At 51.5% G+C, this 27,027-nt stretch overlaps 1 protein-coding gene and 1 non-coding gene across 10 annotated transcripts; one reads left to right on the forward strand and one right to left on the reverse strand.

Annotated features, from left to right (window-relative positions):
- The first annotated feature begins 1,001 nt into the window (after positions 1-1,001).
- Positions 1,002-1,083, forward strand: TRNAS-CGA (transfer RNA serine (anticodon CGA)). The gene has a single exon. It is a non-coding gene; the product is annotated as a tRNA-Ser (tRNA).
- Positions 1,084-2,636: 1,553 nt separating this feature from the next.
- RNF41 (ring finger protein 41) lies at positions 2,637-26,929 on the reverse strand. Of its 9 annotated transcripts, none has more exons than XM_062597482.1 (7): positions 26,735-26,929; positions 23,916-24,096; positions 10,099-10,211; positions 6,724-6,995; positions 5,691-5,826; positions 5,027-5,130; positions 2,637-4,434 (listed from the first exon to the last, which is right to left on the reverse strand). In XM_062597482.1, exons 3-7 carry the CDS (start codon positions 10,186-10,188, stop codon positions 4,083-4,085), a joined length of 954 nt encoding a protein of 317 aa, XP_062453466.1. In that variant the 5' UTR covers positions 10,189-10,211; positions 23,916-24,096; positions 26,735-26,929; the 3' UTR covers positions 2,637-4,082. The 9 variants fall into 9 exon arrangements, with proteins under 9 accessions (XP_062453466.1, XP_062453467.1, XP_062453469.1 ...); XM_062597483.1 differs by lacking the exon at positions 26,735-26,929 and adding an exon at positions 26,620-26,698; XM_062597485.1 differs by lacking the exons at positions 23,916-24,096; positions 26,735-26,929 and adding exons at positions 19,448-19,648; positions 20,778-21,031.
- Between the last annotated feature and the right edge of the window lie 98 nt (positions 26,930-27,027).

Here is a 27,027-nt window from a genome sequence, read left to right on the forward strand (position 1 = left end):
CCGGCCCCGGGAGCAGCCGCGCTCGCACCGCCCCCTGCCGGCCCCGGAGCAGCCGCGCTCGCACCGCCCCCTGCCAGCCCCGGGAGCAGCCGCGCTCGCACCGCCCCCTGCCGGCCCCGGGAGCGGCCGCGCTCGCACCGCCCCCTGCCGGCCCCGGAGCGGCCGCGCTCGCACCGCCCCCTGCCGGCCCCGGGAGCGGCCGCGCTCGCACCGCCCCCTGCCGGCCCCGGAGCAGCCGCGCTCGCACCGCCCCTTGCCGGCCCCGGGAGCAGCCGCGCTCGCACCGCCCCCTGCCGGCCCCGGAGCGGCCGCGCTCGCACCGCCCCCTGCCGGCCCCGGGAACAGCCGCGCTCGCACCGCCCCCTGCCGGCCCCGGGAGCAGCCGCGCTCGCACCGCCCCCTGCCGGCCCCGGAGCGGCCGCGCTCGCACCGCCCCCTGCCGGCCCCGGGAGCAGCCGCGCTCGCACCGCCCCCTGCCGGCCCCGGGAACAGCCGCGCTCGCACCGCCCCCTGCCGGCCCCGGAGCGGCCGCGCTCGCACCGCCCCCTGCCGGCCCCGGGAGCAGCCGCGCTCGCACCGCCCCCTGCCGGCCCCGGAGCGGCCGCGCTCGCACCGCCCCCTGCCGGCCCCGGAGCGGCCGCGCTCGCACCGCCCCCTGCCGGCCCCGGGAACAGCCGCGCTCGCACCGCCCCCTGCCGGCCCCGGAGCGGCCGCGCTCGCACCGCCCCCTGCCGGCCCCGGGAACAGCCGCGCTCGCACCGCCCCCTGCCGGCCCCGGCGGGGGCGGGTGGCCGTCGGGAGGCCCCGGGGGGAGCAGCCCGGCGCGCACGGAGCCGGGAGCGGCGGCGAAGCAAAGCGCGGTGCGAGCCCGGGCCGCGCCCCGCGGGGCCGGGCCGAATGCGGCCGCCCGGGCCCGGCGCGGGGCGAGCGGCGCTCGCGGGGCGGGGCGGAGGCGGCCGCGGCGCCCGTCTAGGCGGAGCGCGGCGCAGGGTGGTGCGGGAGTCACGGTGGCCGAGTGGTTAAGGCGTTGGACTCGAAATCCAATGGGGTTTCCCCGCACAGGTTCGAATCCTGTCCGTGACGCGGCGGTTGTTTTTGTGGGGGCGACCAGGGCCTGGCCCTGCACGGAGGCCAGAGGAGTTGGGGGCGGGGGGGGTCTGCTGAAATCCCCCCCGCCAGGGAGCCCCCACACCCCGCTTCTATTTTTAAAGATGAGGAAAGGGAGGCGCAGCGCAGGCTGCTTGGACGACGCACAACCCCTCCTGGGGGCGGGGGGAGGCACTACATCTTCTGGGAGCGTGGCAGAGCCACTTACGGGGGGCTGCTCCTGTTTGGGGAGGGGGTGGCCACCGAGGGCCAGAGGGGCCCCAGCTGCCCCCAGGGAGCAGAGCCCCATCCTAGGGGTCCTGGCTCCTGGGCAAAGGCCCAGGGAGCAGAGGCCGGAGCGAGCTGCGGAGGACGGAAATGGTGCTGGGGGGGCACCCACAGCGTCCCAGCGTGGGGGAGACGCGCGCGGAGCTACGACAGACTGCGGCATCCGGAAAAGGCGGTTTATTTGGTGCAGGCGACACAAAGAACCAGCGCACGCACACGCAGCAGCCGTCGCGGACCAGCGCCGTCGCCACCGCCGCCTCGCGTCCCCCCGGCAGGCAGGAGCTGCCCCGCGTCGCTGCCGGGGCGGGGAAGGAGACGCGCTCGCGCTCTGCAGATGCAGATTTCCCAGTGGATGTAGCAGCTTCGTTGTATTCCTGAGCACAAGAGCAGGCTGGGAGGCCCCCCCAGCTGGCCCCTCCGAACATGGCGTTGTCTAGACACCGAAACAAGTACAAACCACTTCGGGCAACTGATCCTCACGGCGAAGCATTCCTGGTGCATCGAAAATACAAGATACAAACACACAGCAACGGCCCTGGAACTGCAGCGGACGAGCCAGAGCCCCCCGCGAGAGCCATGCGGGAGAAGGGAAGCTCCGCTCAAGGGAGCGGCAGCCCGGGAGCACCACGGACTCCTCGCAGCTGAGCGAAAGCCAAGCTGGGTGCTTGCGGTGGGCGACACAGAGCACACGGAAGCGCTCAGGGAGAAGGGGGACAGCGAGGCGGCAAGCAAGGCTAGCGGGAGCGGTCATGCATCTTCCCACGGTCGGGAACAGCACGGACTGAGGAGAGACACGCTGGACGTGGGGAATCTTCCTTCCCACTGCCACAGTGGCCTCTTCTCTCTGCTGCACCTCTCCAGGCCCCCTCCGCCTGCTCTGGCCCCGTCCTAGCACTGCTGCCAGAAGGCCCCTGGGCGCAGGGCAGGACGCACACAGGGAGAAAGGATCCAGACACGGGACTGGGGGCTGCAGCGGCCTCCTCCTCCCCGGGCTGCTGTGGGAGAGCTGCCCCCAAGCCCCACGGCTGGCACTCGCTCACGTGGCCTCAGTGGGAGGGCACCGACTCCGCTAGCTCCCAGCACCAGGGCTAGAAAATGCAGCTGCTTTGAGAACAAGAGCCTGGCAGCAGAACTCTGTCAAACCAGAATAGTCGGGTGCTCTCCTGGCTGCTTCTTCCTCCCGGTGAGCAGGGACAGCTGGAGCTGCCCGGAGGAGCAGAGACACCCAGTCCCAGCGGTGAGGATACTGTCCGAGCCCGGCATAAAGCAACCAGAACGCTGTTTATTGATTATTTAAATCCCTGCCTCACAGTAGGCCACATGGGCACAGGAGTGAGTGATGAAACAGTATCTGAATAATACAGACACAGAAGGAGAAAAGAACTGTAAAAAACAAAACAAATGCAAATAAATTAAATTCCCAACAAGTAAACGTAACCAGGTTCTGAGGCGCCTGTCCATGGTACTTCAAAAATAAAATAAAAAGAGGGGGATATACAAACAAAAGAGGCCAAAAAAGTACAAAAAAATACAGAACCACAATCACAAGTGTCTGAAAAGTAACAACAGTAACAGTACAGAACTCTTATGCCAAATACCCAATGCACACAGACCAGACAGGAGTTTCTCTAGGGCTAAGGGCAACACGTGGAGGCAACTTTAAATGGCACAAGATGCCTGGGCAGCCACGAGCTGTTCGCTTGGGCAGGAGCATCCACACAGCAAGCTTGGGAGAGCCTGGGCTCTCCCGTCGGAGAGAAGAGGGAGCCACGGCCGGGCTGGCAGCGTGGGGCACGCACGGAGCGACGGCCCGCGCAGATCTGCAGGGACGGCAGCATCCAGGGCCTGGAGAGCCCATCTGAAAGGCCGGTTCCTCCAAGACCGAGTCTCTCCCACACGTGGGAGGGCCCCAGCCCTTGACAAGCGCTGGAGACTTGTCCTCTTGGCGGCTCAGCTGTCTTGGCTTCAGCTGCCTTTAGGTTTTGAGAGCTGTTTCTGGGCACTACTCTCAGCTCCGTTCATAGACTTGCTCCTGGGACCTCTTCTCCCAATCCCATGCCCCCTCCCCAGCCCAGCACAGGAGGCCAGGGAGCAAATCCTGCTGTTAAGGTACTGTGTGGTCAGTCAGGCATGGAAGGAGGCAAGACTTGAAGAAACTGCAACAGAGAAACCTTTGAGAGCGAGGCAGGAAAAATCCAGAGAGGGAGATAAAGCCCAAGAACGATTTAGCCTCTGGACAAAGAAGAGATATGCCACTGGCCATGGGGTCAGTCCGCAGCAAGATAACAAATTATCCTGTCAGTTTGGGTTGCACAAGGAGCCAGGGCTTTGGCAGAGGCACCAGCATCCAAAACACAGGCTGGGTCTGAAGAGTCAGGCGGTATTCAGAGGAGTGGTTGTGCTTTCTCTCCCTCCCTCCCACCCCTGAAAGATATTGCAGGTGGAAGCTGATCTGCAAGGGGCAAACATGGATGGGCTGCGTTGTGTGTTCATTGCTAGGCCAAGTGTTTTAAGTAGTATTTACCAGAGGCTTTTAACTCTTTCTGCTAGGAAGCAAGAGGCTCGAAGGAATAATGCCCCAACAAAACCATACAGGTGGCTAGGAAACACCAGTGGTTTTGACTAGCTACTCCCCCGGTCCCCTCTGCCTCTCCCCCTTCTCCCTCCTTTCCCTTGTCAGCACGAAGTGTTTCTTGCTTTGGAAGTCCTTATATTTCCTCCACTCCGTGTGCAAATATCATCACCAGTCCTGGCTCTAGCACCATGTCCTCACCCATGTGCTGGTTTTCACAGGCCATCACCACCACAGCCTGTTTGCCAGGGATGCGCTTGGCCACATAGTTCTCGTAATACCGCCGGTTCATCTGGCGGGTTTCCAGCGTGGCCAGGCCCTGTGGCCAGTTCCGCTCGTGGGCGTTCTCAATCAGCTCGTTGATGATGGATGTGGGGCAGCCGCTCTCCACCAGTGAGCGCTTGATGACAGCCTGCAGCACTGCATCCGGCGTGGAGATCATTCCACCCCACCGTGTCACCCGGGCTGGCTGGAGGGAGTTCACCCACCTGGTTGAAGAGACCGGGACAAGCAGATAGTCAGTGCCACGCATTAGTGGTGGCTGTCATTGAAACCAAGCAGCTGCTCTTGCCTTGGGTCTGCTCTATGCTCGGGAGCTAGAGCTGAACAGGAAATGCCTCTTTTTTTCCCCCACCTGCCTCTCCTCTGTTCCCACCTCAGCAAGCAATCCCTGCAGGTCTCTTGCTGTGGCATTCAGCTTTGTTGAATAAAGCCTTTAACTCCCAAAAGGGAGCAGAAGAAAGGATCAGATGGGAAGTCATTTCCTCCAGCCTTTCTCAGAAGGAGGAAGGAATCTGGCAGCTTCCTGCTTGTGAACAGGATGCAGGTGGAAGAATAAAAAAGACCAGAACCTATTGTGCAACCAGCTCACACGCTGCTCCCTAGTACAAACATCCCTGCAACTGCCTCGCACTTGCATTTCTAATAAGACATTTTCTTCTCAAAGTGTGCCTTTGCCTTGCAAGACACTTCATCCTTCTCTCAAGTTTGCAAGTTAAGCTAGCAGATGCCCAGCTCCACTCACACCCTGATGCAGGCCCCCCCTGCTCCTCCTAGAGCAGCATGAGAATCAGTACTTACTCCAGGATTTCATTATATTCGATGGTCTCTTCCAGGTTCTGCAGGTTAGGGTTGACACTACGGATAGCTCGCATATAGGCCTTCAGCAACTGAATGTCCCGTTTCTAAAACAGGCAGGACATAGCACGGTTTGCAAAAGGAGTCACTGCTGCAGCTACAAGTCACAAGAGCAAACCCTGGTATAGCAGCAGGGAGGAACGTGTCCCTGCACATTCACTGAGCTATTGTCCCCGGTTTCAGGGGAGGTTGGTGTTTGAACTGGCAGGTTTCACTCTGCAGCTGGGGCAGAGTGAGGGCACCGCCCTGCTTGGGTTGTCAGGCTCAGCCACCAGGCAGTAGCTCATTAAGCCACAGTAATGATCACTTGTGGTGATACCCTCAAAACTCTGAGCCGTCTTGACCTGTGAAGGGCAGAACAGGGCAGGAGAGGGAGTTCTAGGTTGCTCTCCACATGCTGAGCAAGGAAAGGACTCCAAGACAGCAGAGTTGCAGAACAGCAGCTAGGGCCTGGCTGCACTCGGTTCTGTCTGCCCTACAGCTGCTTTCTTTGTGCATAAACCATTTTCAGTGCTTGGTGTCTAAACAGGCAGGACTGACCCTTCCCAAGAGGATGTTAGCACAGAGACCCCACTGCAAGTCAGCCCCCTTGCCCACATGGGGCTACCTGCTCTGCTAGCTGATGTTTGTGCTCTGCTGAAGTCTTCTCCAGCTCAGCAATTCTTGTCTGCTGCTGTTGCACCACAGATCTCAAATGCTTGATGCAGTTGTGGTTTGGTAGCTCATCTTTGGGCATTTCCAAGCTGTAGAGCATTGCAAAAACAGTAGAGGCTCCATGTTAGGAAAATTTACACACCAGAGCACCTGGCATTGCTATAACAACTTCCAGGACAAAGCTAGCCTTGGAGGACTTGCAAGAAGCTCTGGAAAACCCAGAGCCATGTAACCTCAAATATGTTTTAGATCTGTTCACTATTGCACCTCAGGGTTTAAACCAAATGGGGTAGACTTTATGAGAACAGATCACCACCAGGTAGGCAGGCGATGGGATTGTCTTCCTTTGAAAGTAATCAGTGCTCAGGATCAGTCCCAACATTAGCAAGCCCATGAGCCTGATCCAATCTCTGACTTCATCTTAGGCAGATCTGATTGTTTCCAAGCCAACCATCCAGCCTGGCTGGATGTTTACAACACACAAGTGGGGAGGATATCAGCACCAAGAGCAGAGGTGCCAAGGCCAGACCAGCCACCCACCACTCCTGGTTCTCAGAGCTGGCAGCATGTAGGAGGGAGAAGAACTCATGCTAGTACTTGTCCTGGGGTGGAATGGCTCCGGGCAGATTTACAAAAGCTCCAGTACCCCATTTCCACCAGTCAACTGACACTCGAGCCTCCATGAAAGAACTAAGGGCTTTGAAGCAAGTTTAGGAGGAACATGCTTTGGCTAAAAAGCCTTTCACTAGTCCTTTCTGCAGCACCACAGCCTATAAGGCCCTGCTGCCTCCAAAGTGCCATGTCCATGGGTCAAAGGGGTGCCCAGAGCAGAGCCAGTTAGCATAAACTCAGTTTCCTTCCCCCAGCCTGGGGTCTCCACTCTGCCCTCCTCCACAGACAGCTGAGTGGGAATAGCGTGTCACAGGACACATCTAAGGGCTCGTGCTCTCTGGCCAGGCCAGAACCCCCCCCAAGGCCATCCTCACCCGCATCCCTGCTCGCAAGTCACTGGGCGCTTTGGATTGTGCTCGCAGTCATTGAGGTGAGACATCAGGTTGTCAAGTCGCACTACTGCCGTACAGCCGAAAACAGCGTTGTCACAAGTGATCTGCAGCTTTGAGAGCATATTACGCATGATCCGTGGGACAGGGCGGAGGTGGGCAACCGTCACTACACTGCGGTCCACGGGGCACGTCTGCTGCTGGGAAAACCACTGGGTGATGCAGGCATTGCAAAAGGCGTGTTCACAGTGAGGAGCCTGTGGAGGGGAAAAGGAGCAGAAATCGGCTAAATGTTACTCGCAAACCCTGCTGAGATATGTTTGCTGGTCCCTGGATGGCTCATGTGCTAGCAATGATCTTGATCAGAGAAAGGCTCTCAGTCTCAGAGGGCTGCACAACAGCTATATACTGACTTGGGGGAGATACATATCTACTACACAAGCAAACAGGAGAATGAGACACCAAAAAACAGGCCTGTAAAGTAAATGCAAAGCCTTTGCACAGCACCTCCCCACTACAATGTGAAAGGCACAGCTGAAGAGCCATTCTTCCTCCTCTTGGATGGCAAATGCCCAGGTTCATCCATGTCTGGATTTCATTCTTGGGCCCAGCCCCTCCAAGTTACTATCTTCTCACCAGAGACTTGGTGTCTCACAAAAAGATCAGTTCCCTGGGACAGGGTTAGGAATCGTCAGAACAGTGCTGCTGCCCTGATGTCTCCTATGCTGCCTTTTTAAAGGGCTGAGGAGGCAAGACAGAGCAGGATGCTAAATTTAAACATTTTTCCAGGGCAGATTAGAACATTACTTCACTGTATTTATACAGCTGGACTCTGCTCTTAAGTTCAAGCTACAGTTGAAAGGGTATTAAGTTTGGGGAGGGGGAATGGGACACAGGCCAGTTCTTCAGACAACATAGATCTTTTCCTTCCAGAAAGCCAGAGTTACAGAAAGGTCAGATGTATTCAGGGCTAACTCTCATTTACAAGCTGTTCCCTCCGTGCAGTGTCTTACCAGCTGCCTTGAACAAGCCAACAAATGTAGCCAGGGTATAACAAAGATTGTAGGGCATGTACTGGATTAGGATTCACCAGTTCGATTCACAACACCGTCCCAGGAATTTCACTCCAGACCCAAGGCAACACAGATCGAGCCAGCTTCCCTCCCCAGACACACTCTGCCTCCGAGCCAGCGGGCAGCTGAACTCATTGACGGACAAGGCAGTGCGTGCAGGGCTCTGGCACAGGGAAAACCACTCCCCACCCTCGTGCTTTGCTGAAGTCCTGCTCCCTCGGCTTTCCCACTGCCTGCCCCTGCATCCCAGGGCTCCCTGCTGTGCTGGCCTTTCTGCTCCCTTTACAAGGTTTTATCTACTCAAGGCTGATCAACACAGCCCTATCTACTCACACTGAAGTCTTAGTGATCTGGAAACCTCAGTGACTGAAGCACAGATGGGGACTGCAGCAGATGGCGAATCAAGCCAGTTTCACTGGCTCCTGCAGGCAGAGGGTTGCTCCATGGTCATGGGACCACAGCTGCCACAAGTGATGTTTCATTGCCAGGGCTGTAGGGGAACCTGGGAGACCATCTGTGTGGCTGGGACAGAACCCAGGGCCATTTCTGTGCCCAAGATGGGACAGCTGGGTCACATTTGATTGTGTATTTCAGTGACAGTGGTCAAACGCTGGGATGGGGCCCAAAGAGGCTGTAAAATCTCCATCCCTGCAGATATTCACAGCTCTGCTAGACATGGCCCTGGGGCCATCTCAGATAACTTTGGAGGTAGTCCTGCTCTGAACATGCAGATGGACCACAGTTGTCCTGAAGCCGCTTCCAATCCAGATTATTCTACAATCCCTTGGTCAGCAGAAATGGTCTCCAGACAGACAGCAACTTGCCTCCTCTCCCTCAGACACCCCCATGACAGGAATCCGCTCCAGAGCATTCATCACTTAGCTGGTAGGCAGGAAACAAGGAGAATGGTCCTCAGGAATTTGAACCCTTCGAATCAAGGCTAGTCAGAGGGCAAGTCTTATGTCCAGCTACAAAGGCAGTCTAATCACAGCTCTAGTTACTGTGCTGTTGGCAAGAGCAGGAGGGCTGGTGTCCAACAGATAAGCTGTTAAACACTCTTGAGAAAAGCCTGGGAACAAGGGACTTTTAGATATCACATTCTCAAAATGAGATTTAAATAAATCTTCTTAAGAAACCTGCAACTTTCCCTCTATTTTATGTGACAATCCACGATCATGTTCACATGTTGACAGACTGTTTCTTTTCAAAGCTTGTTTTGACATAACAGATTAGCGTAGTTGGAGGGTGCTAACACACTATTTTAACTCTGATAGATCGCATGGTTTTGCACACCCCTGTCCCAGCACACTGACACAGGGAGGAAATACTATGTAATCCTTGGCTTCTCTGGGACTCCAGCTTACTGGCACAGCCCAAATCACAGCTTTTGTGATTCTATTCATTATTAAGCGATCAAACTGCAACAAGCATGTGTCTCCAGATTAGCTTGATCCTATTTTAAGCTATTTTATTTCAAATGAAGGCTGGATTTATGCAAAGGGTACAAAGCTAGCTAACACATGGCCACAGCTCTATCAATGCAGAAATGCATCTGGTGGAATACATTCCCAGGAAGGGAAGGGCACAAACTGGGGGTGTGGAAGCCCCAGTACGATACCAGCTCCATTCAGCCATCAGGAGTGTACGCTACTGCATTCAGAATTGGCAAGGGGGCTAAAAGAGCCCGTAATTTCTCTCCCAGTAACTGGGCTTACCAGGACACAGTGACAAATACAGCCTTTCCATTACCAGGTGGGCAAAGGGGTGCACCAACACATCACAGACCACACAGTGCTCTAGAGTCCCCTCCACACAGCCACCCCTGCACGCTGCGCTGGAAGAACTTGCAATATTTCACAGGAAAGCCCTATACAACCGCCCTTCCGCTTTACAGGGACAGAAAGCTGATGCAGTGGTGAAAAAAGTAAACTCCCCATGCATCGCGGTCTTCCCTGAATAGCTCCACTAGGTGCAGAGTGACCTGGACCAAATACTCCCAGCCATGCCAGGCCCAACAGAGCAGTGAGCTGGAACTACAGCTCTGCTCTATTTATCCTCCATCTGAGCTACATTTAGTGGCAGGAGAGGAGCAGGATTCTGGCTAGCTTACACATCCTTGCATATGCCATTGCTTTAATGCAGTAGCAAGAGAGCTTTAAGACTCCCTTAAGCTCATATAACACACATGCTGTGTGCGGCATCCATCATCAAATGAAGACGTCTAGAAGTCTGGAGCTGCAATCAGAGGCTTTTGGTAAAAACAGTCAGTGATCAGATGGAAACCTACCTGCACTGGCTCCTCCAGGACCCCGCTGCAGATGGGGCATATAAGGTCTTCATCAACATCCCCCTGAAAGCGTGCTACATCATACCCCATTGCTCATCACCAATGCCAGAACCCTGCAAGGGGAAGAAAAGAAGTGAGGAGCAGCTAGGCATCCGTGGAGTCCAGACAGAGCCGGTTTCAGCCCTCACAGTAGCCAGGTTTCCAATTCCTGCTCCCTCTGCCCAACACAGCTGGCTGCGGCAGACCCGAGCATGGCAGGCACCAGCCAGGAGCTCGCAGCCGAATGCTGCACAGAGGAGGGTGCAGCACAGCCAAGGGGAAAGTGGTCTTCTCAGCTGTTTGTGTGCTGAACTGCTCCTTCACGATGCACTGCTGGCATTGCTGCTCTCCCACACGCATTATTACTAAGCCTGACGCAATTTTCCTTTTTTTTTTTTTTTTTGCACAGTTGGATTCAGTTTGTACAGGAGAGGCAGCACAGAGAGACATTGCTAACAATGAGTGGGTCCAGCCCTGTAGGCTGGGCACTGGCACGGCCTTTTGCGCAGCATGCCTACAAGCATGGGCAGCAAAGTATGCCGACGCGTGCCACAGAGACTGCTCCCTGGGGCAGCCAGACACCTGCGAGCCCTGCTACGCCGAGCAAGGCAACCAGCTCCTTCCCCAGCGACAGCGTTCCCAGCGGCTCCTGGGACTCCAGCTAACTGGGTGCAGGTATTTGCAACGAAGTCCAGCTGACTCTGGTTTTACCATTCCACCGAGCAGACAAACAGCAAAGACTGTAACATCACCTGGCACAGAGCGTGATCGCAGCTGGGTGCTCCAGCGCCTGGAGAGGAGCCTCCGGCCGCCCGTGCGAGCCGCCCGGGCTCTGCCTGCTCACAGCACGGAGCGCGTGCGGCAGCGAGAGCAACCGTGAACCCAGCCCGTCAGGCACCAAGCGCTCGTCCCTCCCCCCCGAGGGCACGGCTCCCAGGCGATACTGTCCGTTACCTTCTCACAGTACCTGCCAGAGACTGACCTTGAGCTCTGCCCCAGTATGCCAGCAGTTACTGGTCCCTGAGCAGCCTGTCCCTGAAGAGCCAACCCCTCCTCTCCCATTCTCACCAACATCAAAGCCGGTGACAACCGTCACAGCAGTACCGATCCCCGCTGCAGCGGCGCCATCGCACCCAGCACGAGATAAAGGAGGCTCCATCTCGAACACAAACAGAAGCGGTGCGCGAGGCACGCAGCCACGCCGCGGCGCCGGTACCGTCCGTGTCTGCCCCAGGGAGGGGACCACTGTGTGGCAGCACCACCAGCTGCACAAACGCCAGGGACGTCTACCTGCCCTTGAGGGCAGGCGCAAACTCGCCCTGCTGATGTTCCCCAGCCAGGTGAGAGCCATGCGGCCACGGCCAGCAGCCCTGAGCCGCTACACCTCAGCTGAGTTGCTTGCACAACGCCATGCACCTCCCCAGCCAAAGGAGCTTCAGCTCTAGACAGACACAGCAAGTGCAGCGTGTTGTGGAAACTGCTGTGTCTGCTCAGCTGGAAAAGAAAAGGGAGGAGAGAAGGTGTGATGGATGGACAGGAGAAGGCTGAAAATAATGCGATAACTTCACAGTTGGCCCTTGGTACCTTCCCCTAGTCAAAGGGCAGTAGGGAGGGACTTAAATCAACTTACTAGACATCTGTGAAAATCAGATGATAAATCAGCCCCACGTGTGGATAGATTCCTTGCTTTCACAGAGCAAGCACAGACAAAAGACTCCTCTGACAGAGGCTGGGGTGGGGAAAGTCCCTGTGTCAGAGTTTGCAATTCAGATAACATGATAAACAGCTCCAGGCTGGATGGAGAACAGATCTGTGAGCAACTAGGATCAGCTGCTCTCAAACCTTCCCACGCCTTTGGACAAATGCTGCTCTCCTCAACTGGGAAGGGACCCAAATTCCTTCCCATCCCTTTACAAGCCACTCACTGCAAATCTCAGCACCTCTGACGCATTTACATTGGGGTAAAACTGACTGGAAAGGCAAACAAGGATGCGGAAGACCCAGAGCAACAGCTCCTGGTTGGCAATTGAGTCACAGCACCTGTGCAACCTGCAACCCCTCACCAGGAGGGTGTTTCACTTCACAGCTGGGACCACTCCAAACACCCTCGTTCCTGCTGCTCCATGCTCCGGCACTGATTCACGCTGTGGCATCTTGATGTGTTTCTGAACTCATGAGCAGCTGCCAGGAACACAACCTGCCCTCTGTGACTGCTAGGGAGATGCAGCACCAGTTACTGTAATGGGTGTCCAGGCATCAGAAGTGGAACTAGACTGGGCAACCGGACAAGATCCTTCCACTAACAAGACAAAGCTGCACCGTGAATGCAGCAACTCCAGATAGCACAGCAGCCCCGAGGGAAGGGGTCTCACTGCTGAGCTGGCCCTGCCCACCGCAGTTTGCCCAGAAGTGCACTCGCTAACAGCTCAGCTCCCTTTACCTTTCGGTTCCAAACTTCTAGTTTCCAACAAGCAGCTGGGCAAGACACCAAATGTCTTCATACCTACTCAGGTAAAAGAGTGGAGGGAGAAGAGCAGAGGGCACATCACAAACACTAAGATCAACGGCCTTGCCATATGCCAAATAGAAGCTGAATCAAAACTTTCCCCAGAAAAATTTCTGCACCTGCATGAGTCTGTGCACTTTTGAATTCTTCTCATTCCTCCACCCAGCTGTTTGCCCCTTCTGCCAGCACAGAGCCAGATCATCCGTGAGGCTTTGACAGCATGCCAAAGCAAGGAACATTTGTTTCCTAACTGCAAAGCAGAAATAGGAGAGCCGAAAATGTCTGTGATGTTCTAGTGAGATGGAGCTGGCAGCCCAACCTCTCTCCTGTCAGATTCAGAGGTGAATTAATGACCTAGCCCTGCAGGATACTGCACACTCCTTCCTCCCTGGGCTCAGCAATCTCCAGGATGGCCCCAAAAGAGATATCACATGGTAATATGAGCAAGCCCTACATGCACAGTGCTACTCAACAAGAATGATTCACAGGCTGCAGGCATCTATCATGCACAGAACCAAAGTGCAAGGAGCTTAGAAGATGCTTTTCCTCAAAGGGTTAATAGAGGCACTTAGACACTGAGGTGAAGTCAAACCAAGCCATCTGCAGTATGGACAAGACAAAATACAGCTGAATGAAGTTGGAGCGGAAGTCCACGGAAGCCCCCTCTTAGAACAAATTACTTCTGCAATAAATAGTAACCGTCACTTAAGATTATATTTAAGCGAAGTCACTTCCCAATCCTGCCCCCTCCAAATATGCATAGTTTCTGGATCCCAGCACCATCCTTAGGGCTGGGCAGGGAGAGAGGACAGCTAGCATGGATCAGAGGCAAGTCACAGGAACAGGGCTTTAACCCAAATGACAGAGCAAAGCTAGGGTAAGTCACTTTTCCATCCTTTCCCTCTGCTTCCCTTGTCATCATATGTCTGTCTTGTCTTTTTAGATTGTCATCTTCTTGACCTGGGGACTTTAAGTGCCTGCATGCTGCTTAGCACAGAAGAGATTTACATAGCAACAAGAACTTGATTGTATCAGAGAGGATCATGAATTAACAAGTAAGAAGTACTTTGACATTCTTGCACTCACCCTAAGCCTCCTCAGCATCCACCAGCTGAGACAAAAGCCCTTCAAGGCCAGTTCCCAATACGCCCTTGAGGAAGTAGAGGAGAGGTAAGAGGAAGGCAACAACCCACTGGTTGGCTGAAGGCTGGCTAGAGAATGGCACCACGTGCAAGGACTGCCAAAAGGCCGTCGCATCCCAACAACGGTTCTCCCAGCTCCGCTATCGCTGTGGAGGAGCCAACATCTTGTGGCAAGCTCCTGACTTGGGCTGTTCTTCTATCCTCTCCGTAAACCCACCACTTAAATAGGCAAATAAGTTAAGGCAGTCGGTCGCCACAAACTCTCCCTGCTCTGGTTATAGGATATTCATTCCTACACACTCAGTGCATTCCAGTTTTGTTCCAAGTCTTGGGTAACAAGGGGGCTTCATTCAATTATCTGGCATCAGCTTACCTCAGCACTTCCAAATCACAGCGCAGAAACACAGCTAACAAGGCGGCGGCTCTTCTGACCCAAAGCATATCCATCATATTTCATATTAGCAGCAACCATACAGATAAGATTTCCATGGTAATACTGTGCTGTCTTCCAGCCTGATAACTAACTGTTTCTTTCCCCAGAGGAAAATTCAATAGCTGAGAGAGAATTTTTCTGTTGACAAAAGGAAAATTAACGGCTTTAAAAAAAGGTTACCCTTCACTCCTACAAAATGGATGCATGGGAGCCTGCAGATTTGTTCCACAGCCTCCAAAGCACATGTTCACATGTTCCCTCCTTCTTGCCACAATATGTTCAAGCCGCTGGATCCCAGACATTGAAGATGAGCCAAGCTTTCTGCCTGGTAAATTGCTCCAGGCACAGTCTGTGGAATAAGCCAGTATCTACTGGCTGCAGTGGAACTCTCCACTCCACTGACACAGAGAGGCTGACTCATTTGGAGCTCACAGGATTATACTTCCACACTCCTCCTCACCCACACAGCGAGCTTCCCCTGGGTAACAGCTGTTCCAGGTCACAAACACACCTCACATTGTCACCCCACGGGCAAGCAGAAGGATGCAGAGCAGCCCAAGGAGGACCTGGCCCTAGATAGCTTCACTAGTAAAAAAGCATCTTCTGCAAGATCTTACCGGCCTGCTGTAGGCTGTGGGTGCCAGGGGCAGCAGCGTGCAGCTCCACCTGCACGCTGTGCACGCAGCGTGCCAGGCACTCTGAAGAGACACTGACTCATTCTGAGACTGACGTTCGGTATGAGCAACACGAGCAAGGAACAGCACAGAGGCTGGCAACACAGCATGCCTGAAGAGGGAACCGAGTCTCATCCAGGCAAAAGACGTGCTGGCTACAAGTCTCCAGGACCCCAATCACCCAGAGCTAGAGAAGGCCAAGATTTGAAAAAGGCACTCTTTCATCCATCATAAACTGTGCAATTGTGTCTAGCAAAACAGGCAACACAAAGGACTTTGCACTTACAGCTAGAGCTTACCTAGGTAAATCTGCTCCAAGGCAAAAGATAAATGATAACAGCAAGACTGGAAGGTTGTCAGCAGCTACATATTAAACACACAGCAAAAAACATGCCTGGAGATTCAGACCATGATGGTCAGCAAACCCAAGGACACTGCAGAACAGTGCACACCTCAGGGTCTTACGTTCAAGTGCAAAGGTATCTAATTCCTCTCAAAGCACACCAGCCACTAGCAGAGCCTGGCAATTCCATTCTCCTCTCTCCTTTTAACAGTAAATCCACACAGCTAGTCCCTCTTCTAAGCAAGTATCTTGTATCTGCTATTACTTCACTAGGGAAGCCCAACCCTTCTTTGGAAATAGAGAAGGCCAGACAGAATCCCTTAAAAATTAAAATAAACAAAACAAAACTTAATTATCCTGTTCTGGAAGTCTCCAGTGTCAGCCTTTGCCTGCTTCTCAGAAAGAGACACACCATTTTTTCATTATTTCCAATATAAGTGTTGCCAACAGATATCAGAGCAGCTTTGCAGCTGGGACAGCTTGGAAGAAACCTGTTTTGTAAACAATGGTGTTTTTAATAATCTTTCCTAATTTCATCAGCTTTAAGAGCCAAAAGAAATAAAATCAAAACCAGAAAGCAAGGGAGAGAGGAGGAAAGGAAGAGAAAACAACATATGGATGCAAGAGAGGCTGTTCTGTAACAGTTAAAACCCAGGATGGGAGTCAGGACTCCAGTGATCTTCTCACTGTTTTGCACTGCGTGTGTTCTGGGGCACCACAATTTGTTGCCTCGGTTTCCCTGCTGTGAGCAAACACATAGCATATCATGGGGGGCTGCAAGGTTTCTGAAACAGTCTTGCTGCCGCTGGAGTTTCCAGGGGGGGAAAAAAGTGACCTAGAAGCTTAAAGAAATCACAGGGTTCCACAGGAAATGGCTCCCAGCCCCCTGGATCCATTTAAGGGGACTTCTACTCCCAGGAGTCCAAGTTCATACCAAGGAAAGATCCTGCCGACGCTGTTGGTGGGACAGCCAGTTACCAGGACAAAGTAGCACGGCGGAAGTTGCCATGTCAGTACATGGAAGGAACTGGCTCTCCAAAGGGGCTAACATTCAGCTAGAAGCACTTTGCTGAAGGGATCTGCTGGGATCCTTCAGCCTTCTCGGATGAGGGGAGGAGGCAGCTGCTATGCATAGGTCAGGGCTGGTGCCAGGATGAAGGCAAAAGGGCTCTGAGCAGCTGGCTCTCTGGTCTAATAAGCAGACTGCTGGCGAAGGAAGAGTCGTAGCGCTGAAGCTGCACCCATGTCCGTGCTCTGTAGTTTTAAAGCAGCTCTGAGGGGTCCTAACTGATCTCACACACTAGAAGTTTCACAGGAAACTCTCACGTCAGTGACCACAGCTGTTACAGGGACAACAGCCTGGTCCAGCAGAACTGCAACAGGAGAGTCTCAGCAGCTTAACGACAGTCAGTGTGCGGAGAGCTGAAGACAGTCTGTTTGCACCCTCAAAGCCACCCAGTTACTGCAGCCCAGCTGGCAAGGGGCAGCTTGCCAAGCCACGGTGATTAGTTAGCCTCCCTCCTGCCAGCAGCCCACTCCGGCTCACGCCATCCTCTGGCACTTGCAGCCTGCACCTTTCAAAGAGCAGTGCAGCCAGCAGCTGCAACTGGAACACGTCAGGCCCCAGCAAGCCAGGTTCTTGAGCTCAGCGACCGCCACACAGCCACTCTGCCCCGGGTTAGAGAGTGAACCAAGAAACGTGGGCGCTGGGAAGCGCTGGGACTGGAGCAGCTCTGCGAGCCCGCCCGCCCGCCGGAACACCGCTGGCACAAGACCCAGCAGCCAGCGCTAGCAACAAGCCCCGTTCCACACAAAAGGAGGGAGAAGAGCTGTCTGAAGCTGAAGATTAACAAGAACAATATTGAGTCTGAACATGCGGCACAATCTAAAGCTGGCTAAAAGTCCCTCTGCGTGACCTAGTTGTCCAGCGACCTAGTTTTCAAACTATGCAATGTAGCAGGACAGAAATAAATGCAATGCATATTGTGCATGGAAACCATTCTTGGCTACAGTGATTTCCCCACACTGCCTGGCCAAGCAGGGAGCTGAAATGGCTATTCGTTGGCATACGAACTAAGCAGAAATCCAATCTTTAATCTGTGCACCAGGGAGAGCTACAAGCTCTCTGCTCAGATATAGGCCCCATCATGATTTACTTGATGAAGAACACCCAATACAACATATATCTCATAACTCCCCGGAAAGCAAAACACTAGCATTGATGGGTAGCTCTCAGAGCAGTAAGAGTTCTGGCTACAATGTCTCCCATAGCTTTTATACCTCAAGTTATGTACCTAACCAGCCATGTGGACAGGAGTTGCATAACTGGACATTATGAAAACTTGAAGGAAGTAAGAAGCAAGGAAGCAAGCTCAATTTCAAGATGTGATTATGAGACAGAGGCTCTGAAGGCCAACCACCTCTCCCTACAGCGCTCTCCGCGTGGCACCAGGGTTTCTGGGAGGTCTATCAAGCCTCACAAATCTGGCAGCACTACTCCAAACGACACCACCATTTATAACTGACTCATGTCAGATCTTCTTGGTCCTTCTAATCATTACCTTGACTTTTCTGGTACAGAGTTACACCTAGTGTCCACCCACATTACACACAGCTTGACGGAACAGACCTAATTTCAAACACTAGTGCCAAAAAGGAGCGGAGTCCAGAGTCCATCCAGCAAGGTAACTTGCTGGGCCCAGCTGCAGAGAGCCTGCCTTGTGCTTAGCACTATAAGTAAGGTCTGCAGAGGCAACTCAATGATCACAGGACCAAATTCTTGACGTTACTTTGTTTGTTTCTTTGCTTTTTCCAATTTTGTTTGTACTTGGCTTGCCTGCATGTGTGGAATGAGCCTGCATGGCCTGGTGGTTTTCCTAGGAATTTCTGAATACATTTGAGACATTTAAAGGCCACGAGTTGACAAAAAATAAAACACTAGTACAGAAGACAGACCGCTGATCTGCAGGCCAGGACAGTCACTTCACCTTCCTGATTTCAGCTTCTCCATTAAAACTTACTAGTGAAGAACAGTAGATAAAATAAATCAGCTTTGCCTATATGCACGCTGTCGGTCACCACCGACTGCTTGGCATGTGTGCAATTAACTACAGCACTAATGACACCAAGGAGCAGCAGCAGTCCCTCCCTACCAAAAAACATATCAGACGCTTAAATAGAGTAAGTTGAAACATGACTCGTTCACTTGCCTCTCCAGGGTTAATACAGAGGGCCTCTAATTGTTATTGCACATACCCAGGAAGCAGACAGCAATTTAAAGTAATTTACGCTCCATTCGCAGTAAAAAAACCCCAGCAAACTAATCCTCTTGTCTCTAATAGCATCTAGAGACTTACAGAAGAGTTCAGGGAGCATTGGTGTTCTGGCATACAGCAGTGTTTAAGCAGTGCTTCATCAGTAAAGTGACTTATGTACAGCACCTGAATTGGGACCAAGGTGGCAAAGGACGATTCTCAGTCACACTCCAGACTCAAATGGAACAATTACACAAAGGCTCAGGAATTGTGTTTGAATGATTCTCGCTTACTAACCCTTTAAAGGGTTACCACTGTTTCAACACGATTGTTGGGCTAATGTTCTTGTTTTGAAACCACGGTCATATGGGTTAATTTGTTTCTTCTCAAGAACTGTGTTTACTTCAGCAGCAATAAAAACCAATAGATACACAGAATGTTCACTGCAGTTCCTCCCACACCTAAAAAAGCCAGTAATTCCCAGGCCTGAAAATGTTCTTAAGCAGAGGTGTTTCTTCAAAGTGGTTTACTCAGTTAACAAAGACTTCAGAAATGACTGACAGTAACCCACAAAGTTTTAGTATATACTATTTTGATCCAAAGGGCCACAGGCAAAACATATAGCAAATAATGACTAATATTTTAATTAAAAGCCAGAAGTATTGACAGTACAAATCTAACAGCTCTTTCCACAAAGTATTTTTTTTTTTTTACTAGTGTTGATCTTCTGCTTGACAAATGCACATGTCCAAAGAGCAGAATTTTCCATTCAAAAAAACACCCCACACTTGTGAAAGGCTTTTTTCAAAAAAGTGATGCTCCCCCACCCCCAAAGGGAAAAGGAAGCTTTTGCCTGAATACACATAGGCAAAGAAAAAAAATCAAAAGGAAAGGAGGATTAAACAATCTTTCTTAATTGTATAATAGAAGGAAAACACATTAATCATGAGGTCCTCACCATGTTCAAGATCCCAATCTGGTAGCTGGTAGAAGGGAAAAGGATACGTTGAGGAACTTCTACTTGCTTAATCCGTGCAGAATTGGGCCTAGAAGATTTTTCCATCCAGCAAGACCATTCCTCATTCAGGGAAGTTCTTTGGGATCTCTGCAGTATCGGTCAGACTTCAGAGCGTCTTGGGAACACCTACAGGCCTTGTGCCTCAAAATCCCACAACATGAAACAACGCTACTGGTACCAAACAAGCAAGACAACCTGCAGATTCTTTCAGCTGGGACCAAACAAACTCACCCCATTTTCAGTACTTTTAATATGTTAAAGACATGTAAGCGAAAGGCTGGAGGCAGAAAGGTTAGCCCTGGAAATAAGCCACCTCAAGAGAAGAAAGCAAAGAAATCCTTAAGAAGTTCCTCAAGGTGGCTGCTGGAAGCAAAACAGCTCTCAGCACACCGCATGCAAGGTACTGAAGCCAAGTTCACATGAGACTGTGCAGGCAATGCCACCCTGGCACCTACAAAAACGAAAGACAACCTAACATGGAGGGGAACGTCCCTGTTTGCAGCTACTGGGGCAAGGCAATTATCTCCTTAGAGTAGGCAAGGCGTATTTGGAAAAGAAACCCAAGCAGCCTAGGTGAGGCTCTGCAGTGCCCTGTCCTTCACATCTACAGCACTGACTGTTCTCTGACACACAGTTGGCCCAGAGAGTCGTTACATAAGGCACAGGATGCAGCGTTTATCCAGCCTATCTCCAGCTCCACAGTCAGAGAACTGAAACAGCAGCTCTCTTCCAGAGTTGTGGGACTAAAAGCAGCAACATTCACAGACCAGATTAAAATCCTGCTCTCTTCCAAGTATACGGAGCATAAACACATTGGTCAGGTTATGTTAACTGCTCAAATTCTCAGGAAAAGCAAACCTCAGACAAACCCTCCTCCACTCTCAGAAGGGATTTTTGTTTGTTTGCACTACGAAAAGCTAGAAAGCTGCTGAAGCGAAGCTGGCACTTAAGGCAAGAGTATTTTCAAATGCACACATCTCTCCCAAGGAGGCTTTGGTTTCTCCCACACGCTGCATCCCTCTGCTAGATCCTGCTTTGTCTCACACTGAATCCTCTGCAACGCAAAGTCCGCAAACATGCGAGAACAGCATGTTTCTGCCGATCCCGTCACTCTCCTTCAGTACAGCAGCTAAAATAGAACCCCAGAGCTCTCTGATCTAACAAAGGTAAAATAAAGCAGAGAAGACAAGAACAAGCCTCTCTGGCGCTACAGACAACACAAGTTCTCAAGCTTGCTCCTAACCAAAATCTAGGCTTAGGCTATCCTTACCTTCAGCCTTCAAAGAACATGATGCAGTGCTAAGGTCTTACCAACCCAGGAGGTCTTTTCACGTCCTAAAGCTCTATAAAATGCATAATCAAGAATCAAAGCCTGTGCTTCGCAACCAAAACAGGCTCAGAGAACACAGTTTGTTGCTGCAGGTTGCTAAGCCATGGAAACAACTCCTAAAAAATCACACATTGTTTCAGAAACATCAGGGACCTGCTTTTTATTAAGACTTTCTGACAGAGTGGCCTGACCTTGAGCTGTTGAGGTTCCCACCCAATTCCTGTCACTTCCCTTCTGTACTTTTTCCCAAATCAAGCCCATTAAAAGCTCTGGAATTCAATCTACAGCACTGTGGATAGGCTCTACAGCCTCAAATAGAGCTGCCAAAGAGGCAGAAAGAATATGCAGAAACCCACACAGATAAGTAACGACACAGAAAACAGAACATTCAAACTTCAGCAGGATTTTTGTGGCAAATCTCCACAACAGTTGGGATATTTTCCTCCAAAAACATCCCTCTGATCAACTGAAGTGGAGATGCACTGATTCAGAGATGTTCACCCATGCTTCCTCTCCTGCCCATCAGTGAGCACTCGCCTGTTTTCTTCATTTTCAGACAGACAACGTAACCCTCAGTTGCAGTGTCAGGGTAAGAATCTGCATATGACCTCCACCCACATAGCACATAAGTGATGTAACTGAACATCAGCAAGAATGTGAGATATGTTCAATCTTAGTATCACAAACAGAAACATTTTCTCTCCAACCTTAAAAGTCTTAGATTTGTAAGTCTCAGATTTAAGGGAAATGTAAAAGACTCAGGCAGAAGCATGAATTTCTGTTTTTGTCCTTTTCACAAGCTTAGAATATTTTTCCCTCTTGCAAGAGTTCTGCATTTCTATAGTGCAAAGACTCTATTTTGTCTGAGCTCTATCTGCAGTAACAGCTTTTAGCTACTAGGAATCCAGGTAGGAACTAAACTAGATTTTGTGACTTGGGGTATAAACTCTCGTTAAATATGCTTGAGCCACCAGCTCCCCTGACAACAGCCTGCTTTCCCTAGTTGTCAGTGTGCTGTGTGTGACACATTGCACAAACCCCAAAGAGATCACTGAGGAATGTGGCATGGCATGCTGCTGCAGCCCACAGCATGTCTACAGGCAGACACAGTGAGACTAGAGGAAGAAGTTAACACTATGAGATCCCAGGGGCAGGAATCTGGCCCCTGTGTACTTTTGAAGGCCCTGCACATTCCTCATCCATATGGCAGCAGTGCCAAGAGGCTCTGAGCAGGACTGGGCCCTCATGCACCTGCCATGCTATGCACCCACAAGAAGTGGCTCATTTTAAGAGCATTCATAGGTACAGATAAGGTAGAGGAGAACATTAGTGTCTGCAAGATGGACTTCCTTTCCTTAGATAAGCAGGACAGACCACTTGATAACAGGTGAGGCTGTGCTGGAATTACACAGCACAGCATAGCCTTACCCATCCCTCACAGCACAGCATAGTCTTACCCATTCCTGATATAGCTTTTATTTTCTGGTCTGTTTCTTACGATGTCAAAACAGCCCAAGCAAAACAGAAAACCTAAAGCAGAAGTTAAACGAGTTTAATGATTTTTTCCCCAGAAATGGCAGACAAAACATAGCCAGCAAGACATCTGTATACAAATACTTAGTTACAAAAAACATCCTGCATTGCCACTACATGAGACCAGTAGTTTGCCTCCTTCGAATCCTAACTGCTTGACACCTTGTCACAAGGAAAACCTCACTAGACAGCTAGTTTAAACAGGCGCTCGATGTGCTGCTGCGATACCCAGCATCAGAAAGCCAAAACTGTCAGGGAAAAGGATCCCCCCACCCAACCCAAACCACTGCCTTCATTGGTAACACCCACACGGATGAATGCAAGTCTTAGCTCTTTACAAACAAGACAAAAATTCCCAGGAACACAGAGCAGAACATGGACCTCAGAGAGAAAAATCCAGCAGTGGGGCCTAGACACTTCAGCAGAATTTTCAAGCTTCTGTTCAGATACATCTTCAACTAACCAACACTGCCACTGTACTGAGCAAATCTAGATCAGCTGCCATATGGAAAACCAAAGAGCTTTTTTCCTTCAGTTGAAAGCATATGGATGCAAGGGATCTCTTTATTCTGGTGAATAATCCATCCTTAAAACAGAACAGCAAGGATCCTATTCACTAAGAAGTGTTTCCTGTTTTCTGCTGTGAGGAAGCCCACACAAGCTGTGAAGCCCTAGAAGTTGGCCAGTCACCAAGCTGACTGATCAGTGAGAAAACACACATGCAGAGATCGCTCAGCAGCTCAGCTTACAGCTCACTTTTACCTTTCGCTCTTTTTGAAGTTTGCTCTGTATTGCCTCCAGCTGTCTCTGCAATCTTTTGGGATGTCTTTCCAAAATTCCAGATTCATTAGAAGGTTTTATTAACAAAGCATTGTCCCTGCAAGTTACAGGGAATCTAGCTCTTTTGAGAGTGCTCTTGAAATGCCAGTGCCTGTCTCATTCTAGAGCACCAAATAAAATAGATATAGAAATCAGGCAGGAGCAGTTTTTAAGCCAGTTTGGCAGGGCTGTTTTAGACTATTTATGCACCGAAATTTAACGAGGATTCTGCTATTTCCCTGCAGGCATTAATTTACAAGAAAGGTTCTTTAACAGCTTTAGAGCAAGAACTGTATCATTCACTGTGAACCTGCACAGACTACGGAATAGCAGTCTGCGATCTCTAAACAGTGATCTAAGTACGTTTACTGAGGGAGAAATCAAGCAGCTAGAAGCTGTGACAGCAGCCACATGTGCTGCACTGTCAACTGCACTGCTCCAGAGAACAGAGGGACTCCTTGTAGGCACAGGGAGACTCTTGATAGAAGATCAGGGTTTGCATGCAGAGGTAAAGGGGTCCTTCTTATCAACGTATTTTCAAATAAATACGTCCTAAAACCATCCACGGTAGCCCTTTGAAGCCCTGTATAGAAAGCAATGCCCCATTAAACTGCTGATATGATTCTAACCATTTGCATGTCTGAAGTACCACATGTGTAGAAAGAAGACTTAAACTCATCACCTGTTCACAGATGCAAAAAAAAGTTTGAAAAGTACTTGATTTACCTTCTGTGGCAGAATTCTTCCCTAAGTAGCAAAGAGATGGGGCTGGATTTGGTTTACTCTTTTCAGGGAGTTGCTCCCAGTGGCCCATCTTTCCCTTTCCTCCTTTTACAGTCTAAAATGTCATTCTTCACTGGCCAAGAGCCGCTGCTACAGAAGAATCATGAGGTCAGACAGGATAGATCTAGTCATAGGAAAAAAAATAAAAAAGAGCATGGTAAAAACCAACATGGGAAGCTGTGCCCTGCCCTTCACTCACCCTCTAAAAACCCAGATGAAAATGTCTTTCTTTTTTCACAAAAGAAACCCAGACCTTCAGCCAGACACAAGAGACTTCCCCTCCATCAGGAAACCTGCATTTCCTGAAGAGCCTTCACAACATGCCTAAGTTGAATAACCTGTGCAAAAACAATCAAGTACCTGCAACCTGAGCCAGATAAGTCTCATGTTCCTCTTGGGAACAAGGATCTGAACACAGGAAAATCACCATATCTGAGACCATTCCTTACCTTGTCTTCCAAGTATCTAAAAAAATTACTCTATTTTAAAAAGAAGGAAAAAAAAGGATAACTAAAGAGCCCCTAGTCAAGTTTTGAGAGCCCTTGCTCATTTCAGCATTCCTGACCAGCCGAGTACCAACCAGCCTGCTGATCCAACATCAATCGCCTCCCTGTGGCACTTCGCTTTGGAAATTCCAGCCCTCAGCCAAAACTCTGTTTGCTTTAAATCCCCCATTCGTTTCCCCGACAGAAGTTTTCAGCAAGATTGCTGCACTGCAAGAATGCACCATTTGCAGGAAAAGAAATATTTGCCCAGTAGGTAAAGTCTCAGCTTTTAAGTTATGCAATCTCGCTAAAAATAGTTTCCCCAAATGCCACCTTAATACCTCCTGACACAAATCCAAGTTTTTTTTTTTTTCCTCTCCAACTCCTATGCTCACTCTAGTGTTACAAAAATTGACAGCAAGAAAATCTAGATCAGAAATACTGTTTTCGTTTTATGTGCTGTTCTAGGCAACAAGGATAAAAATATAGCTCAGCAACACCACTGGACATTATTACAGCACCAAAGCAGGCACAATAACACATAGTCCTTGGAAGCCACTACAAACAACATTTTACTATTAGAACAAAAAAACTAATCTGATTGCATTGTGCTGAGTTTTCTCATTAACACAGGTTTTATATTTAACACTACAAAACATATTAAAGAAAGGCTAGGGACCTTCCTATAAGACAGGATACCTGTCAAACTTAGGTGCCTAAAGTTGTAAAGAGTAACACCTGCTCTTTTTCCAGAGACTTGCGAGACACCTCACAGAGCGGCACGCCATTCAGTACAGCCTGCATTATAAAACCTTGTCGTGAACTAAAGCCTTATTTCATTAAATTACTGACTTCCCTTTACTTCCTATCCTTCCTCAAATGCCTCGAACACACACAAAAGGCTTGTGATGTGCTCTGAAGGTCAGTCACAGGACTTCAAGAGCTTGAACGCAGTAAGTGTTCTCACATTCTTTTGTTATAATTATACACGCTTTAATTTTTTACAGCTAACCTACACATGAGAGTCCCTATTTCTCCACTCCTCATCCAAGAGCACCCCAGAGCCCTGAGCTTCTTGTGCATGAGGACCAGAATGGCCTTAATCCTCACTGTATTACAGTAGCACCCAGAGGCTGCAAATAATTTGTCATCAGAGAAACTTTCAGCCCAATTAAAAGCTTCCCTCTAAAAGCTACTAGAAGAACAATTGTCAGGGAAGTCACGGAGTATTTATGACACTGTATAATCAGACGGAACTACCATCTTCTCAAGCCACAGTACTTATTCTTTTGCTCCACCTTCTCAGCACCCATTTAGCAATGCACTAGCCAACCCCGTGAGCAGGTCTGATGTTACTCAGGCTCCAGCAGCCTGGAACAAACATGTACAGGGAGGGTTAGAAACGTTATCAGAGATCAAAGCCGAGAGATACTCCTCAAGATGACTTGGAGCTCAATTCGCAGTCGAGCTGTCAGAAACAGGTTTAAACTGCGCTCATCCCCTCAACTCCTAAATTTGCAAAACACAGCCCCAGCAGCAAGGACGGCAGCCACCGCTGTGCGCGTGCAGGCAGGCACAAAGACCCTTGCAGCACTCCAGGCGATGCACCCCCCTTTCCTCAGCACCTCTTTCTGTCCCCATCGCTTACCCCCACGGCTGCAGAAGGGTTTTAAACCCTTTCCCAAATCAACATCTGTTCTCAGCAATACCCCCCTCCACCTCCAGGGTCTCTGGCCCTTCGGTGGGTCCTTTCCCACCCAGGCCAGCCTCCCCCCATGCAAAAGCCAGGCTCCTGGCAATCCTGCCCACGCTCTGCCAGCCCCTGCATCACAGCAAGCCCAAGGGCCTCGGCACCACCTGGCCCCACTCCGGGCCCTCGCACCCGCCGCTGATCCCCGCTCCCACGCTGCTGAGGACTCATCCCCCCACTCGAGACACCCGCTGACGGGCCCTAAAGCCTCTCGCTGCAGCTTGCCCACCCCAAAACGTCTCCCAACCGCTCACCACCACCCCCGTTTTACTTCCAGCCCCACAAGGCCCCCAACCCCTTTCCCCCCCCCAACAGCCCCCCAGGCTCCCCACGGCCCCTCTCCCCCCCAGTACTCCGCCCCCCGCCCGCCCGAGCCCCCCAGGCTGCCCCAGGCCCCCCCGCCCTCACATACCGCCTGCCGCCCGGGCCGGCTCCGGGGCGGCCTCCACCTCCTGCCCCCCGCCCGGCCCCGGCGCGCTGCTACGCAACCCCCCCCCCCCCCGCCAGCCCGCCCCGCCGGAAGTTACCGCGCTGCCTCTAGCCGGAAGCGGCGCTCTAGCCAGCTCGATGGCCCGGAAGGCGGGCTCTATGCGCGGGGCGGGGCGTGCCCCGTGACGACAGGGAGGGGGCGGGGCTCCTCGAGACTGTGCCCCGCCCCAGCCCCGCGGGGACGGTGCCGGGGGCAGCGGGAAAGCGCCGCGCACAGCCCAGCCCAGCCCCGCCGCGCCGCGCCGCGCCGCGCGGCCCCTTTAAACCGCCCGTCCGGCCCGCCCCGCCCCCGCGCCGCCATTGGCCAGCGGCGCAGGACGTCCGCCGCCTG

Source organism: Rhea pennata, chromosome 29, assembly GCF_028389875.1.
Source record: "Rhea pennata isolate bPtePen1 chromosome 29, bPtePen1.pri, whole genome shotgun sequence".
Classification (NCBI taxonomy): domain Eukaryota; kingdom Metazoa; phylum Chordata; class Aves; order Rheiformes; family Rheidae; genus Rhea; species Rhea pennata.

Coding starts and splice junctions, on each gene's coding strand:
- RNF41 (XM_062597488.1), bottom strand. CDS start 10,188: ATGGGGTATGATGTAGCACGCTTTCAGGGGGATGTTGATGAAGACCTT. Junction 5,827..6,723: donor ACTTGCGAGCAGGGATGCGG/GTGAGGATGGCC, acceptor AATGCTCTACAG/CTTGGAAATGCCCAAAGATG. Junction 5,131..5,690: donor AACATCAGCTAGCAGAGCAG/GTAGCCCCATGT, acceptor TGCCTGTTTTAG/AAACGGGACATTCAGTTGCT.